General features: G+C 39.3%; 2 protein-coding genes across 7 annotated transcripts in view; both read right to left on the bottom strand.

Moving 5' to 3' along the window:
• The window catches only part of ccser2a (coiled-coil serine-rich protein 2a), a 74,585-nt gene that overhangs the window by 15,915 nt on the left and 45,802 nt on the right, over positions 1-12,868 (bottom strand). For all 5 annotated transcript variants that reach the window (XR_001428207.1, XM_015058462.1, XM_015058463.1 and 2 more), the window contains exon 9: positions 3,611-3,754. Coding sequence is in view for 4 of the 5 variants with exons in the window: in XM_015058462.1 (XP_014913948.1) it covers positions 3,611-3,754 (144 nt within the window). In the remaining variant the exon portion in view is untranslated. The remainder of the gene's footprint in view (positions 1-3,610; positions 3,755-12,868) is intronic.
• LOC106963520 (integrin alpha-6-like) lies at positions 5,913-12,862 on the bottom strand. Of its 2 annotated transcripts, none has more exons than XM_015058466.1 (6): positions 12,770-12,862; positions 7,799-7,926; positions 7,604-7,683; positions 7,235-7,490; positions 6,236-6,367; positions 5,913-6,133 (listed from the first exon to the last, which is right to left on the bottom strand). In XM_015058466.1, the coding sequence occupies exons 2-6, from the start codon at positions 7,812-7,814 to the stop codon at positions 5,916-5,918; spliced, it is 702 nt and encodes a 233-aa protein (XP_014913952.1). In that variant the 5' UTR covers positions 7,815-7,926; positions 12,770-12,862; the 3' UTR covers positions 5,913-5,915. The 2 variants fall into 2 exon arrangements, with proteins under 2 accessions (XP_014913952.1, XP_014913951.1); XM_015058465.1 differs by lacking the exon at positions 12,770-12,862 and adding an exon at positions 10,555-10,848.

Raw genomic sequence — 12,868 nt, 5'->3', positions numbered from 1 at the left:
AATAATGTGCAATAATCCCACCCTCCAGCATTGACTATCAACAAATACTGGAGAGGTGCGCAGACAAAAGTGATATTTGTCTGGCTCATCGAGTTGGAAATATATATTTTTAAAAGCTTTCCACTTTTGTTCCATTTTCCAAGGCTGTGAGCTTCTGTCTTGTTTTGCCTTTTGCCATGGTTTCGTCTGTGAACCCTGAACTTTCATCGACTTGACAGTTCCCCGCCAGACCGTCATTGAGACTATCAATAAAGATTAATGCTAAAGAAGAGGGCTATGTTCAAACCTATAACTGGGAAGTACACAAATTAAATTACTCGAGCCGTAGGGACAGCCACAGCCTCGAGACGACTGCGAAACAAAGTCCGTTCAACTCTTTTGGGGAAAATTCACAAGACTTGGACAGTTGCTGGAGTCAGAGAAATGACTCTACAACTTTCACTGAGTAAACCCACTCCTAGATAAAACACTTCTGAAACTATCAGAAGTGCCATATGGCTTGAGGAGAAAAAGAACTTGACTATTGTTCCTCCTTTTAGAAAACGGTAATCCAGAGTCTGGAGGAAAAGCGAAGGAGCCAGCGAATCCAAGCAGCTTGAGGTCTAGTGCCAGGTCGTCCTAGCGAGGGGCTATTTTGACTTGTTGTGCTTCCGGTGTGCTTGTTATATCGCTGAAAATACGTGCAAACAACGTCTAAATGGCTATGAGTCTTCTAGGTTTAAATTGGTATGCATTTGCTTTGAGAGCTTTCTCTGCAGGATTTTAGAAATGTATTAAAAGCCTAAACAAAAGCCTGTTTCACTTGATTTTGACAAGCATATTAAATACAGCAGAGTGAGCTGGACGAAAACCCAGAAACACTTAATTACTCACACATGGTCTCTTAAAGATGAGCTGTACAACTGCATAATTCATGGCGCACAAATAACACCAAGATACAGGGCTTTGAGTTCTATTGTCTCACTAGACAAATTTAATGACTATTCTATTTTAAATACAAATTAAACACCTCTCCTCGTCTGCCTCTGTGGCATTCTGTCAGTCCTCCGTCATCTGTGTGTTTTGAAAAAATAAATAAAAAATAAATAAATTAAAAAAACCTGCTGCTGTATGAAAGTATTCAGTTCTGTTAGAAATTACAAATTTGACTAAACACCTGACATTTTACCTCTATGGAAATAAACCGAACTTTGTGGAAGTATCAGCTAAAACGTGAAAACTGTTGTCTTTGTTGTCAAAACCATCCTAAGGCAGGTGACGTCTTCTTTTAATGCATTTACATGCATGTTTCCCTGCCACCAAAAGTACCGTTCCTCCTGCAGAAGCAAACACCTCTCTCTCTCCAGGAGAGCAGTGAAGCCTGCGAAAAACCGTTTAGGAAGAGTCAACAAAGAGTGTGAGGTGCACCGAGCCTCTAAATTCTCCAGATATCCATCGGGCCCAGATAATATCAGTGGAAAGCGAGCGCAATTTACAGAGACCCCATGACACAAGACACAGAGGCAAAAGGATTCACTGCAAAGATGCCGGTTGAATTCAGGGATTCCAGAAATCTTAGTGTACGCTTTGATCTCTCCAACACTGATACGGCAGATACAGACATGTACAACACTGCTGACATCTCTATGGGTAAATAAAGGCATAAAATAACACCATATTTAATTGGAATAATTTGCTCTCACAAAAATGTTGAAAAAAATCTAGGAAAAAAATCCTACAATACCAAAATCTTTGCTGGCAAATTTATTGGCACCAGCGACATCAATATTCATATTTCACACCAAACCCACCCTTAGTGTCTGTGGGTCAATCTTAGTTTTGCTTGACTTAAGAACACGATTCAAGTTAAAGTCTCAGTAGCATTTAACAGGCCTTATTAGCTTAAACTTGCTACGTATGAGCAGAAAATTGTTTTTCTTTTAATTCCTCCCAAACAACTGGACGCTGTGGCAATTTTCAAAAATGAAAGACTCTTTATATTTTGTTTACCATCCTGCTTGCTGTCTGTGCTAAAAGTTAAATGAGCTTTGACACATACCACATTCAAATTGAAGGGAAATTGAAAATTACCGATTACAAAAGCAGTAGTTTGTAGGAATTGTGACTAACTACAAAATGTCATTTTAAATAAATAAAATATGCGTAAGGTGCACTTATTTTAAAGGGATTGCTAAGCGTACAGATAATTTCACCTCAAGTGTTTTTGTTCAATTCTTTTTCTCACTACATTACTTAACTCAAAGTGAGAGTTTCATTTTTTTCCCCCTTAATTCTTCACTGTGAGATTATGCCTGATAGAAAAATAATTTTAGTTTTAGGTCTGTGACTGGTCTTTTATCTCTTCTCTTTTTTCTTTTTTCTCTCAACATGGCATCCAACAACATGGCACAAAAGCAAAACTAGAAGCAAAAAAAAATAGTTTTGAAAAGTAAAAGATAAAAAAATATATATGTTTTTAAATAATATCAAAGTGAGTTCAGTTATGGGAGGAATACCAAAGCCAAGCTTGATTCTGATGTTTGTGAAATGCAGAGCTCTTGTACAGATCAACTATTACCGCTTTCTTTTTTTTTTATTCAGTAGTCTCTTTTCTTTTTACTTGCTACAACGTTCCAAAAGGTTCGCAGAGAGCCTTTCAGAGCAATAGTAAGCTCAGACAAAGAACATGTTGAATGAATTTTGTTTTACTGAGTTATTATGTGGCAGGTAGCACAGGTCAGACACAGATGCTCTCACTACAGAGATGAATATCGTCGAGCATAGAGCCCTGCTATAATAGTTGCCATGGAAACTTTTAAACCATAATCTGCTATTGCTATCAAGATTACTTTGTACTGTAGATGGTAATATACCTTGTGTCTACGTGTAGTAAATCAAAACAAAGATTTTCCCACCGCAGAGAACGGCTCTAATAGCGCGTTGCAATCGGAAAGACAAATAAGGTCATTTTCTGTTTTAAATCATTATTGTCCTTAAATATAAAATCTAAACATGACATGGTTCTCTGTGTGTGCGTTTCACCCTTTTAGCTGGAAGCGGATCAATTAGTGTACTGTTAGCTAATCATGCTGCCTGTGGCTCTTCTGCTGTAAAATCAATAAGTGGCTGAAACCCTGTGTGCCGCCGAGCGAAACGCTGCAAACGGAAAACGCGTACATGAACATTTCTCTGGTTTCCCTCTCGTTCCATTCCTGTGCTCCCTGCCGTCTTTCTTTATCACTCAAACATTAACAAGCTGAACTGGATTTGGGTGGTTTTACAGTAAGAGACACTGTGACAAGCAAACAGACGGTTTAATAAACAGGGGAGGGGAGACCCAGGACAGTGATTTACCTCCCTGGCAGGTCTTTCCAGTGGTGGGTGACTGGAGAGGCACTCCACTGATTAATGCACTGCATGGTTGCAGTCAGTCACCAGTCTGAGGATACTTTTTTTTTTTTTTTTTTGACATGATAATCTGTTAATTTAATCACATAATCACTGCAGCAGTGTTGTCAAATACTTGCTAAAATAGCAATCATTGAGCCTTTATCCACATGAAGCCACTTGATTTCATTTCAAATTCAACTTTCCGCGATGAAGAATTCGACTGAACGATGTTTGGACTCACAGGGTGACTCGGTGTTCTCCAATACGTCTGGGTGGCTTTGTCGTACTGCTGCATCCGTTTGTCCATCTGTCTTTCGTTGTGCTGTAACGAAGCGGACGTCCTCCGATGGCGGCACCGACATCTAACTTGCTGACCTTCGTATGGCTAAAACGCAGGGAGGGAAATAGAGAAAGTTGTGCTCAATTTGTGACAGACTGGCTCAAGAAACATGAGACACTTTGGTGTATAGTAATAGACAAAGGCTCTGAATTATACAGACTGAAATATATAAACATGTCAATGTCATGTGGCAAGCGGCAGTGAGACCCCATGCTTTGTAGTTATAAGTGTGTACAGCCATGATTCTGGTAAAGTTTTTCAACATCCGTCTATCATCAAAACATAAAGTGGTTGACTTCCTGGTATGGTACGTACATTTTTTTTTTTTTTTACTAGTCTGACATCAAGGTTATTCCACACATCTTTATCATAAAAAACATTTCTTATATTTGTTTGGGGTTACTGTCTGTTGTGTCCAGATTGATCGATGTAGCAGTTGATTTGAGTTGAAGTTGAAAAATATTGAATTTCTTGATCTTGCTGATGCCACTGGTGCAGTTCTCTTAGATTTGAAAACCGCACATTGAATCCTACAAAAAACTTTTAAAAATACCCCTCCATCTTTCTCTCATCAGACCGTAAAGGCCTTGTTAGAAGGTGATGATTGGGTGCCCGTCTATGTCACGATTCACTAAAAGCTCCCGTCACAGTGGACAGCAGTTTTTGTTCCAGCATCTTGAAGTTCCTGATCAGCTTGAGCCACAGTGAGCTTTGGGTTGGTTCTCATCATTTAAGCTGATTTCCTTTCATCCGAGTGAAATGGTTTGGGTCAGATGGTTAAAAGTTTGACAGGTTTTTCAATAGAACAATAATCTCAAACTAGAAAATTCCTGAAGAAATTTAACCGGGGCCTGCCAACGTGTGCCCGTCGGTTTGGACCCAGCGTTCTGATGCTAAAAAAATTAGCATCAATGCTAAGCTTAACTAAAAAATTAAAAAGTAGCATGTGAAAAATCACAAGAATATTGACTAACATGGACTTGCACCATCTGGTATGTTAAAATTAATGCATAAGCTAAAATTAACCAAAATGCTAATGTTGGCCTAAATGCTGCCAGTAGCATGTGGAGCACCACTAGCATGTTTTAATTTCACTTGCTCCATTCAGTATACTAAATATGTCTAATTATTAAGAAAATTAGCTAATAGCTAATTTTAGGAAAAAGGCTAATGCTAATGAACTGCCTTGCTGCGCAAGTGCACTAGAGGGGGGGCAGTGAAATGCTAATGTTTGTGCTAATGTTAATGAACTGCCTTGCTACAGCCCTCCTCTGTAATAATTGAGTGCTCCACCATGTTGTAGTTCTGACCTTCTGCTCTGCCCTCTGTATTAAAAGTGTTCTGCCATGTTTAGAACTACAGAGTCTTTGTAGTCCAAACCAGCAGCTCTGCCTTCTCTGTATTCTGTTGCTATAGTGATTAATCCTCTGTTAACTGTCATGTGTGTGTGAGACAGAGAGGTGGAGAAAGATTCCTATCTTTATGAGACACCCAGTCAGTTTTGATGAAAAAAGCAGTCCAAACAACTGCTTCCCGTTCAGGATCCGTAAGGCCGATCTGAAAACCGTTTGAAGCGTATGAGAGGGCTATTTGTCATCTCCAATAGTCCCGCGATTCATATCTGTAGCTCACTCACAGAAATAGCAGCGATGAGAGAAAAATGGTGTGCGCTCAGTTCTGAAATTTTTCAGAAAAGTCTGAAAATGAATGGATGAGAGCCTGACACTGTCGCATGATTTCACTCTGAAGCACCTTGACAGAAAACTGTCAGCCCTAGAGAAATTTTCAAAACATTTTACAGGAGCAAGCATGCATATCAATGTCATGGCTGACTTTCATATCAATAGAGCAATTTTTGCAGCCATGAGAGCGATTTCAAAATTATTTTGGGGTCAAAAATCCACTCTGTTACTCACTCTAAAGGAGCGGCAGTTTGTGTCAGTTACACTCTGCTTTTCGGCAGTTGGAAATTTTGCTCGTTTTTCGCTTTTTACGTCGCCATCATAACTCTGATCCCCAATAAAAATGATATCTCCAATCTCTGCATCGAGCCGCGCGTTTTGATACCTTTTTTGTGAGTGTGCACGCAGCGGTACGAGCTGCATTAATGGTAATGGAAGAAGAAGTTATAACTAGAACATTTCTGATGAAATTTAAACGGGGCCTGCCNAGCAGAAGTGAAGTGTCTGTGGCTCAATCTGCACTCTTACCCATCCCCGTTGAGATCCAGCACAGTCAGATCGTATCCAAAGGAGGAAGCCAGGCCCTCGCCTTCAAGGCTGAACTCCTCTTGCATGTCTTTGCGCTCCTTAGAGCCTTTCTTTAGCAGAATCACCGCTCCACTGAAGTAAGCCCTGGGAGCTCCTGCCACCACCGTCAGCTGACCCTTGTTGGTCAAAGCTTTTCCAACGGCCATGGAGAAACCTAAAACAGAGTTCAACATAGTTAATAGTTAATAGTCAACATAGTTAACATAGTCACTAAAAAATGTGTAACTGGCATAATGATAAAACACAAGTATTTTACCCAAGTAGCTGTTGTCAGGAGTGGGGACCTGATTGGGATTTTTCGCCTCCTCACCTCCCGTTTCCAATGGCACCTCGTCAAATAAATCCAAGTCAAAAAGAGTGTCGTTCCTTTGCTCCATGTGCACCAAGCCTTAATTAAAAAAAAAAAGTACACCAAAGGAGAGAAGAGACAAGATTAGTTGATGTTTTACAAAAGTCTACTAAACTCTTAAGACTGCAGTGTATATCTTTTACAAAAAAAAATAGTTTCTTTTTACATATTTGTTAAAACCCCCATGATGTCGTGACACTATGGTATCAGATGAATAATCTGTGAAAAAGAATTTGCTCCTCTGCCTTTTCTCTGTACTCCCAGTACTAACTAACCAGAAACAACCAATCAGAAGCAGGACTATAGTCAATCAAGCTTGTGTACACACTGCTCACATCCCTCCCTTTTGCTCTCAGCTTCTTCCTGCTACAAATCCTTTTGTAAGGATAAGACTTTATTTGTCTCCATGGGAACTGGGAGCGGTGCATGTTGAGCCAAAAACATCTCCTTCCATCCTAGTTTTCCATTTTTACTGAAGCCCTTGCAGAAGCATTTTGTCAAAACATTCTTATGAAAGGAATGCCAATTAAATCAACAAAACAAAACAAAAATTTGTTTATATGCTGACAACATCCTGCTATTACTTAAGACCCGTGTTATTCAATGGCTGAAACAATCAAAATAATTAATCAAAAATACCTATTTAGTCCAAAACATAAGTTATAGGGAAGAGGAATCCTAACTGTTCAACTGCCCTGGTTCCTAAAGTAAGTATATAGGTAATTTTCACAGAAATAAAGTCACAACACTCCGTACAACAAAAAGCAAAGTTATACAAAGAATGAAAACGAGTATAAGAAGCACAATAAAAACAAAAGAGCTTTGAGTCGGTCTTTAAAAACTAACTAAAAAGCAAACTGTTTCAAAGTCTTGCAGCCCGTGGCAAGTTTAACCTAAACACGTTACCTTTCCAGTCGTAAGCTCCTGGAGCTCCAAAGATGAAGTAGCGGTGTTCCATGTCGAATGCGACAGAGACGCCCTGCTGGCAGGAACCAAACAGCTGATGGCCCGGGTTCCGACCTTTACAAAAATGCCAGTCACCTCCATCTCTCACTCCATCTTCTGGTGAGCTCTTCAGAGTTACATCTTGGCTTAGCACGTAGCAGCGGCCGAGGATGTTACGGGTTTGAGATTTCAACTCCTGGTACCGATGGGCGCACGTCTACCATGGACAGAGAAGGACATAATGACCGAGAGATTCTGACTGACACCTTGACCATAAATCTTTGGGGGGAAAAAAAAAATCAAAATGTCTTTTTGGAACGGCATTCTCACTATAATTTTGCCTCCTGGCCCTTGACTGTTGACTGACACCCCCATCCACTGATTTTCTTTTTTTTCGGTTGACACATTTTCTGTGAAAGAACAGACAAAAGTCGAAAGATAAACAACACAATAAAACTATTTTTTTTAAGTAAATAAAAAGGTTGAAACTGGAAAAATAGAAAAGCCAGTCAGAATATAAATTACCATCATTATCAAACATAACTCTTTGGCAATCACTGGGGTTTGGGCTGATTTCACACTTGTAGAGTCCTCCTGTCACCTTAGATTTCTGATTATTCAGCGCTTTCTCTTGCGGCGCTCCAACCAGCAGTCTGCAACAGAAGCACATGTATATCAAGGCACTTCTTTCACATAGCATCAACAAAATCTTAAGGTGTCTTTTTTCTTCTGTGATAACATTTCCAGCATCTAGGGAAGTTTTCTGAGGGCATTTTTTTGTTTGTTTTTCTGCTCCCAACATAAGGACCAAGCCCAGTCTAGCAAATTAAATGAGGTGCGACTTTTTTAAAAGTCAATCTCTGACAATGAATCAGATTGACCATTTCCTGATTCATCTACTAAAGAAAAAAAAAGTGAAGAGTTGCCTTTTGCCAGCAATCAAGTCTCTCTCTGCTACAGCAGAAAGATCCAGCAGTTGGATGTTTATTAAAAAAATCACGAGCTGAAAGAGAAGGACTGGAAGCACAGCAAACCTTTAGAAAACAGTTACAACTTTATGCAATTCTGTAGTAATGATACTGATTACAAATGCAATCCTGGGCATCGTCCCAAACATGATAACTCGGTTTTTCACCACAAAGAGTCAACAGTGCTAAAAAAATCTGATCCTCTGTTTTTAGAGGCAGAATCCTGGAGAATTTTATCTTTCATTTAAAAGGTAAAATTATCAAAACACTGGGAATGCAGAAACATAAAGATTGAGGTGAAGCACAGACAGAACAAATGAGATTTAATCTGAACTAAAAAGGCACTTCTGGAAAACCAACTAGAGAGGATTTAATGCATCGTGGAGGATGTGTATTTAAGATAAAGTGTCAGAACATTATCTTAACTGAGTCAGCTAAAGTTGGGTCAACATATTGCAAGCGCCAGCTTGGACAAAAACATATGAAGCATTAAATATATGAAGAATAATGGAAGAGACTGAAGCATCTGGAAAGTAGTAGTTCCCGAGCTGAAATAATATAATGATACAAAAACACAACAGGCATATATCACGATGAACATGATGTCAGTGCAAAGGCACTGAACAAGACTGTCCAAATAAAATACTGACTACAAACTAAATCTAACTAAAACTAAAATAACATAGCAGTGACTTGGCGAGAAAAACAAAACAATAAACTAAAATCCCAAGAGTCATGGAAATTCATGGCAGTGGCTTTATGAACTTTAACGAAGCACTGGGACTCGGTATTAATCAATGCATGTTCTTAAATGCCTGGTCAGAATGAAGGAACAAAAGAAATCCTGATTAGGACAGATGTTGTTCATTCAGTTTCTCTCTCAAATATACCTATTATATTCGCTTGCACAAGTTAGTGCATGCGCAACTAACTTTAGTATAAAATGTTAGTTTCTCCAAGTAAATTCTTGAATCACTTTTGCACTGACTGTTTGGTTTTTGTGGTTTACTTTTATTTGCTCCTCTTCCCATTTTTTTTTCCAAATTCCTTTCACTTTTTTCAGCAGCATCACTGACATTCATATTCTCGCACACTTCCCCTCCTAAATCTCTAAAACGTACATTCATTCCCACTATGAGCACCTTTTCAAGTTGGACCTCTCTTCCACGTTCTCGAGGAGACAGCCTCATCTTGCAGATGTGAGACCAAAACACAAGCAGACATTCACGGGTTCCCACCCACTCCTGTCGGTACAAGAACTAATGTCCCCTCAGGACATAAAAGTCTCTGGAACGCGTACGTCTGACTAAAGGTTGGCATGGACAGAATGAAAACCAGTGCTGTGACTCACTGTGCACACCCAGCTGTATCATCCAAACATGCCAGCAAACATGTTGGTGCAAAAACACCTCCGAGAACTCCGAGGACAAATTAATTACCTGCCTTTTCTTTTGCTTCGAGCTAAGCGTGCATCAAGCACCACGCTGACCTCTGGTGCTCTCCCAAGTGACGAAGGCTAATACCTCAATGCTTTGCTGGTGTTTGCCTTACTACCAATGAAAGACTCCGGGAACACTTTAATAACCTTCAGGTTTTTGTTAATCAAATGCAAATAAGCACACAACAGTAAGCAGTAGCACCTTTGGGCAAAACAAAGGAAAGGAAGTCGTCACTCAAGAAGTTACTTGCCCTATCACAGCTGCTCTGCTTCAGAGGTGCAAATCTAAAACTTTACTACATTATCAAATTAAGAGGAAAAAAAAAACTTGATCTGGTTCCCAAACTCTTTACCTGCAAGTCAACAATGGCAGAGATGCATAACCCTAACAAATACATGCAAGTATTCATGTAGGTAGCCATTCCATCGAGCCAACTAAATGACAGCATAGTAAAAAAGACGACTTGTAAACCACCAGATTATGAATGAAGTCGTCATAATGTGGCCATTTTCAAATTTATCTAAGGTTCTGAGAGCTAAACAACTCCTAATTGGTGTTTCCTGGCCCACTTCTGGGCTCTAACCCCCGGTTTATTTTAGCTTTTCAAGCACACTATTGACATGATTGCAAGCTGCCTTCATGTGGCATGAAAAAGAAAAACATTTTCTTCTGATCTCACCTGAAGACAACCTAAAAAGAAAGAAGAAGAGCGCAAAACAACTGCAAGTCTAAAAATTTGTAACCTGGAAAGAAAGTGACACAAGCAAATACAGTTGATGCAAAAAACCTAAGACTTAGACTTAGACTTGAAGAATACAGAAATAAATTCCTTTCCACATATAAGTTTCCTCTAAACTCATGCTTTGGTTCTTACATTCTCTTGTCCTGTGGTCTAAGCTGTTGGTGCATTGCGAGAGAAAAGCCGAACAGGCTCCCCGGGCTTCCATCTCTCTGCAGGACATTTTCCGTGTCCAGATTGAATGCAGAGAGTCGCCTACATCCTAGTAACAAGATGAACAGAAACAGCCCGCTGTTGGTGCAGCCCTCCATTAGAGTGTAAATCTTCCCTGAAGAGGCAAAAAGGTGAGTCTTTGGGGAGGAAGGTGCAGAGTGCAATACAAGAGACACCGGATGAGAGTTAAATGCCATTTCATGTTCTGCTCCTCCCTCCCGTCCTTCACCACACCTTAAATGCTTTATACCTAACTCACAGTCGCACTTACAATTCTGTAACCTCAGGGTGTTTTTTTTAATGCACCAACTTGCAGCTGTTTTCAATGAACAAAAAAAAATTCAATAGTCTAGCACAACTAATATTAGAAGTAGCTTCTCTAAATTCAACAGAAAATTCATCTTTATATGATTACTGCAAGCTCTACATTTTTAATTCCTATGTGAAGGTATCTTCAATTCTTAATGAATCACTATTAACTGCTATATATGTCTGCAAATGTGACTTGTAACCAGACACCAGCTGGTTCCTAATGAATCTTTATCCACTCTTTATGAGTAAATATCTCTGTTTACTTCATATTATCAGGGCTGAGCGCTGCAGCTTCAGAATTAGCACCATCTGATGGAGCTTGTTTCACTGAATGAGCAAAAACAAATATATTAAATAGCCAAATATTCATAATTATTTACTAAATATACTAAGCTTTTGAAATAGTCAAAAATCTGAATGCAAATGATTTGACTGCACTGCTAAATATGTTATTGGATTTTTATTTCCTTTTCATTTATGTTTGATGATTACTGGCGTTGCATAAGTTTAATGTCTTTTAGTGATGTTTTCTTTAAAGTCATCATTTTAAATAAATTAATTAAAATTGAAATCTTGATGGGTCTTTCCTGTTTAAGTAGTGCAATAACAATAACAACAACTAGAACATTTCTGAAGAAATTTAAATGGGGCCTGCCAAAGTGTGCCTGTCTGATGCTACAAATTAGCATCAATGATAAAGTAAGCTGTAATGTACTCAATAGCATGTGGAGAGTCACAAACATGTTGAGTAAGATGGACTTACTCCATTTTGTATGTTAAAATTAGCGTACAAGTTAAAATGAGCCAAATTGCTAACATTAGCCTAAATGCTGTCACTAGCATGTTGTTTTACATTTCCTTCCTCCATTCAGTATACTAAGTGTGACTAATAACAAAATAGATAAAAGCTATTTTTAGGGAAAAGGCTAATGCTAATGGGGAGCAGTGAAATGCTCATGTTTGTGCTAATGTTAATACACTGCCTTGCTGCACAAGGCAGTGTATTAACCGACAAAAGAGATGCCATTTCTATCATGAATATAGATTAGCCAAAAACCCTATAAATTACAATGAAATACTGCTACTTCCGCTAGCCGCCAGAAGTAAGACCCACAATCGTTTCCCCAGTCAGCCTCTCAGGAAGGTGGATAGAATGTTCAGTTCCAATGGTATCCAATGGTATACGTTCTCCACGAACATGCTGTGCGCAAACGGAGAAGGGTGGCCATTGTCCGGCCACGCCCCGGCCCAGTCGACGAAAGCTCTCCTCGCCGACCGGAGTCGGACTGTTTTGTTGATATTCACTTTAGTGCAGCTCCATCTAGTGGATGCATAAGGTAACTCCAGCCTCTACTGTAGCGTCTATTCTATGCGCCATATAATGCGGTGCCCCTTATATATGGAAAAGTTTTAAAATAGGCCATTCATTGAAGGTGCACCTTATAATCCAGTGCGCCTTATAGTGCGGAAAATACAGTAATTTGCAGTGAGAACTTGGAAATTGTGGTTATTATTATTGTCTTTACTATTATTATTGTTGTTCCATTATCAAAACAAAGCTCTATACCAAGTGTGCTAAGGTCCTGTCTTCAATTTATTATCGTTCAACTTCTAGATGCATCTCTGCACCAACACACCTGAATCAAATAGCTACATTCCTTCATCAGAAACCATCCTGCTCTGCAGGGGCCTGATAATGAGCCATCCAGGTGTGGTGGAGAAGGGATGCATCTAATAGTTACTGGACAGTAGCTCTCAACGATTAGATCCCTGATCAAAACGTGTATTTGTTTTATAGAGAAGTGGAAAAAAGTGGCCGTATTACCTTGTTTTTAGGTATCTTAGGGTCAAAGGTCAAATGCGCAGCCAGATGTACAGGTTGAGTATTAATCCACTGATGTCCACTCATGATCCAGGAAAGGAA

The sequence above is a fragment of the Poecilia latipinna genome, unplaced genomic scaffold, assembly GCF_001443285.1.
Source record: "Poecilia latipinna isolate Pla-1442-1.1 unplaced genomic scaffold, P_latipinna-1.0 Scaffold1543, whole genome shotgun sequence".
Taxonomy (NCBI): domain Eukaryota; kingdom Metazoa; phylum Chordata; class Actinopteri; order Cyprinodontiformes; family Poeciliidae; genus Poecilia; species Poecilia latipinna.
This window is presented reverse-complemented; position numbering and strand designations above follow the sequence as displayed.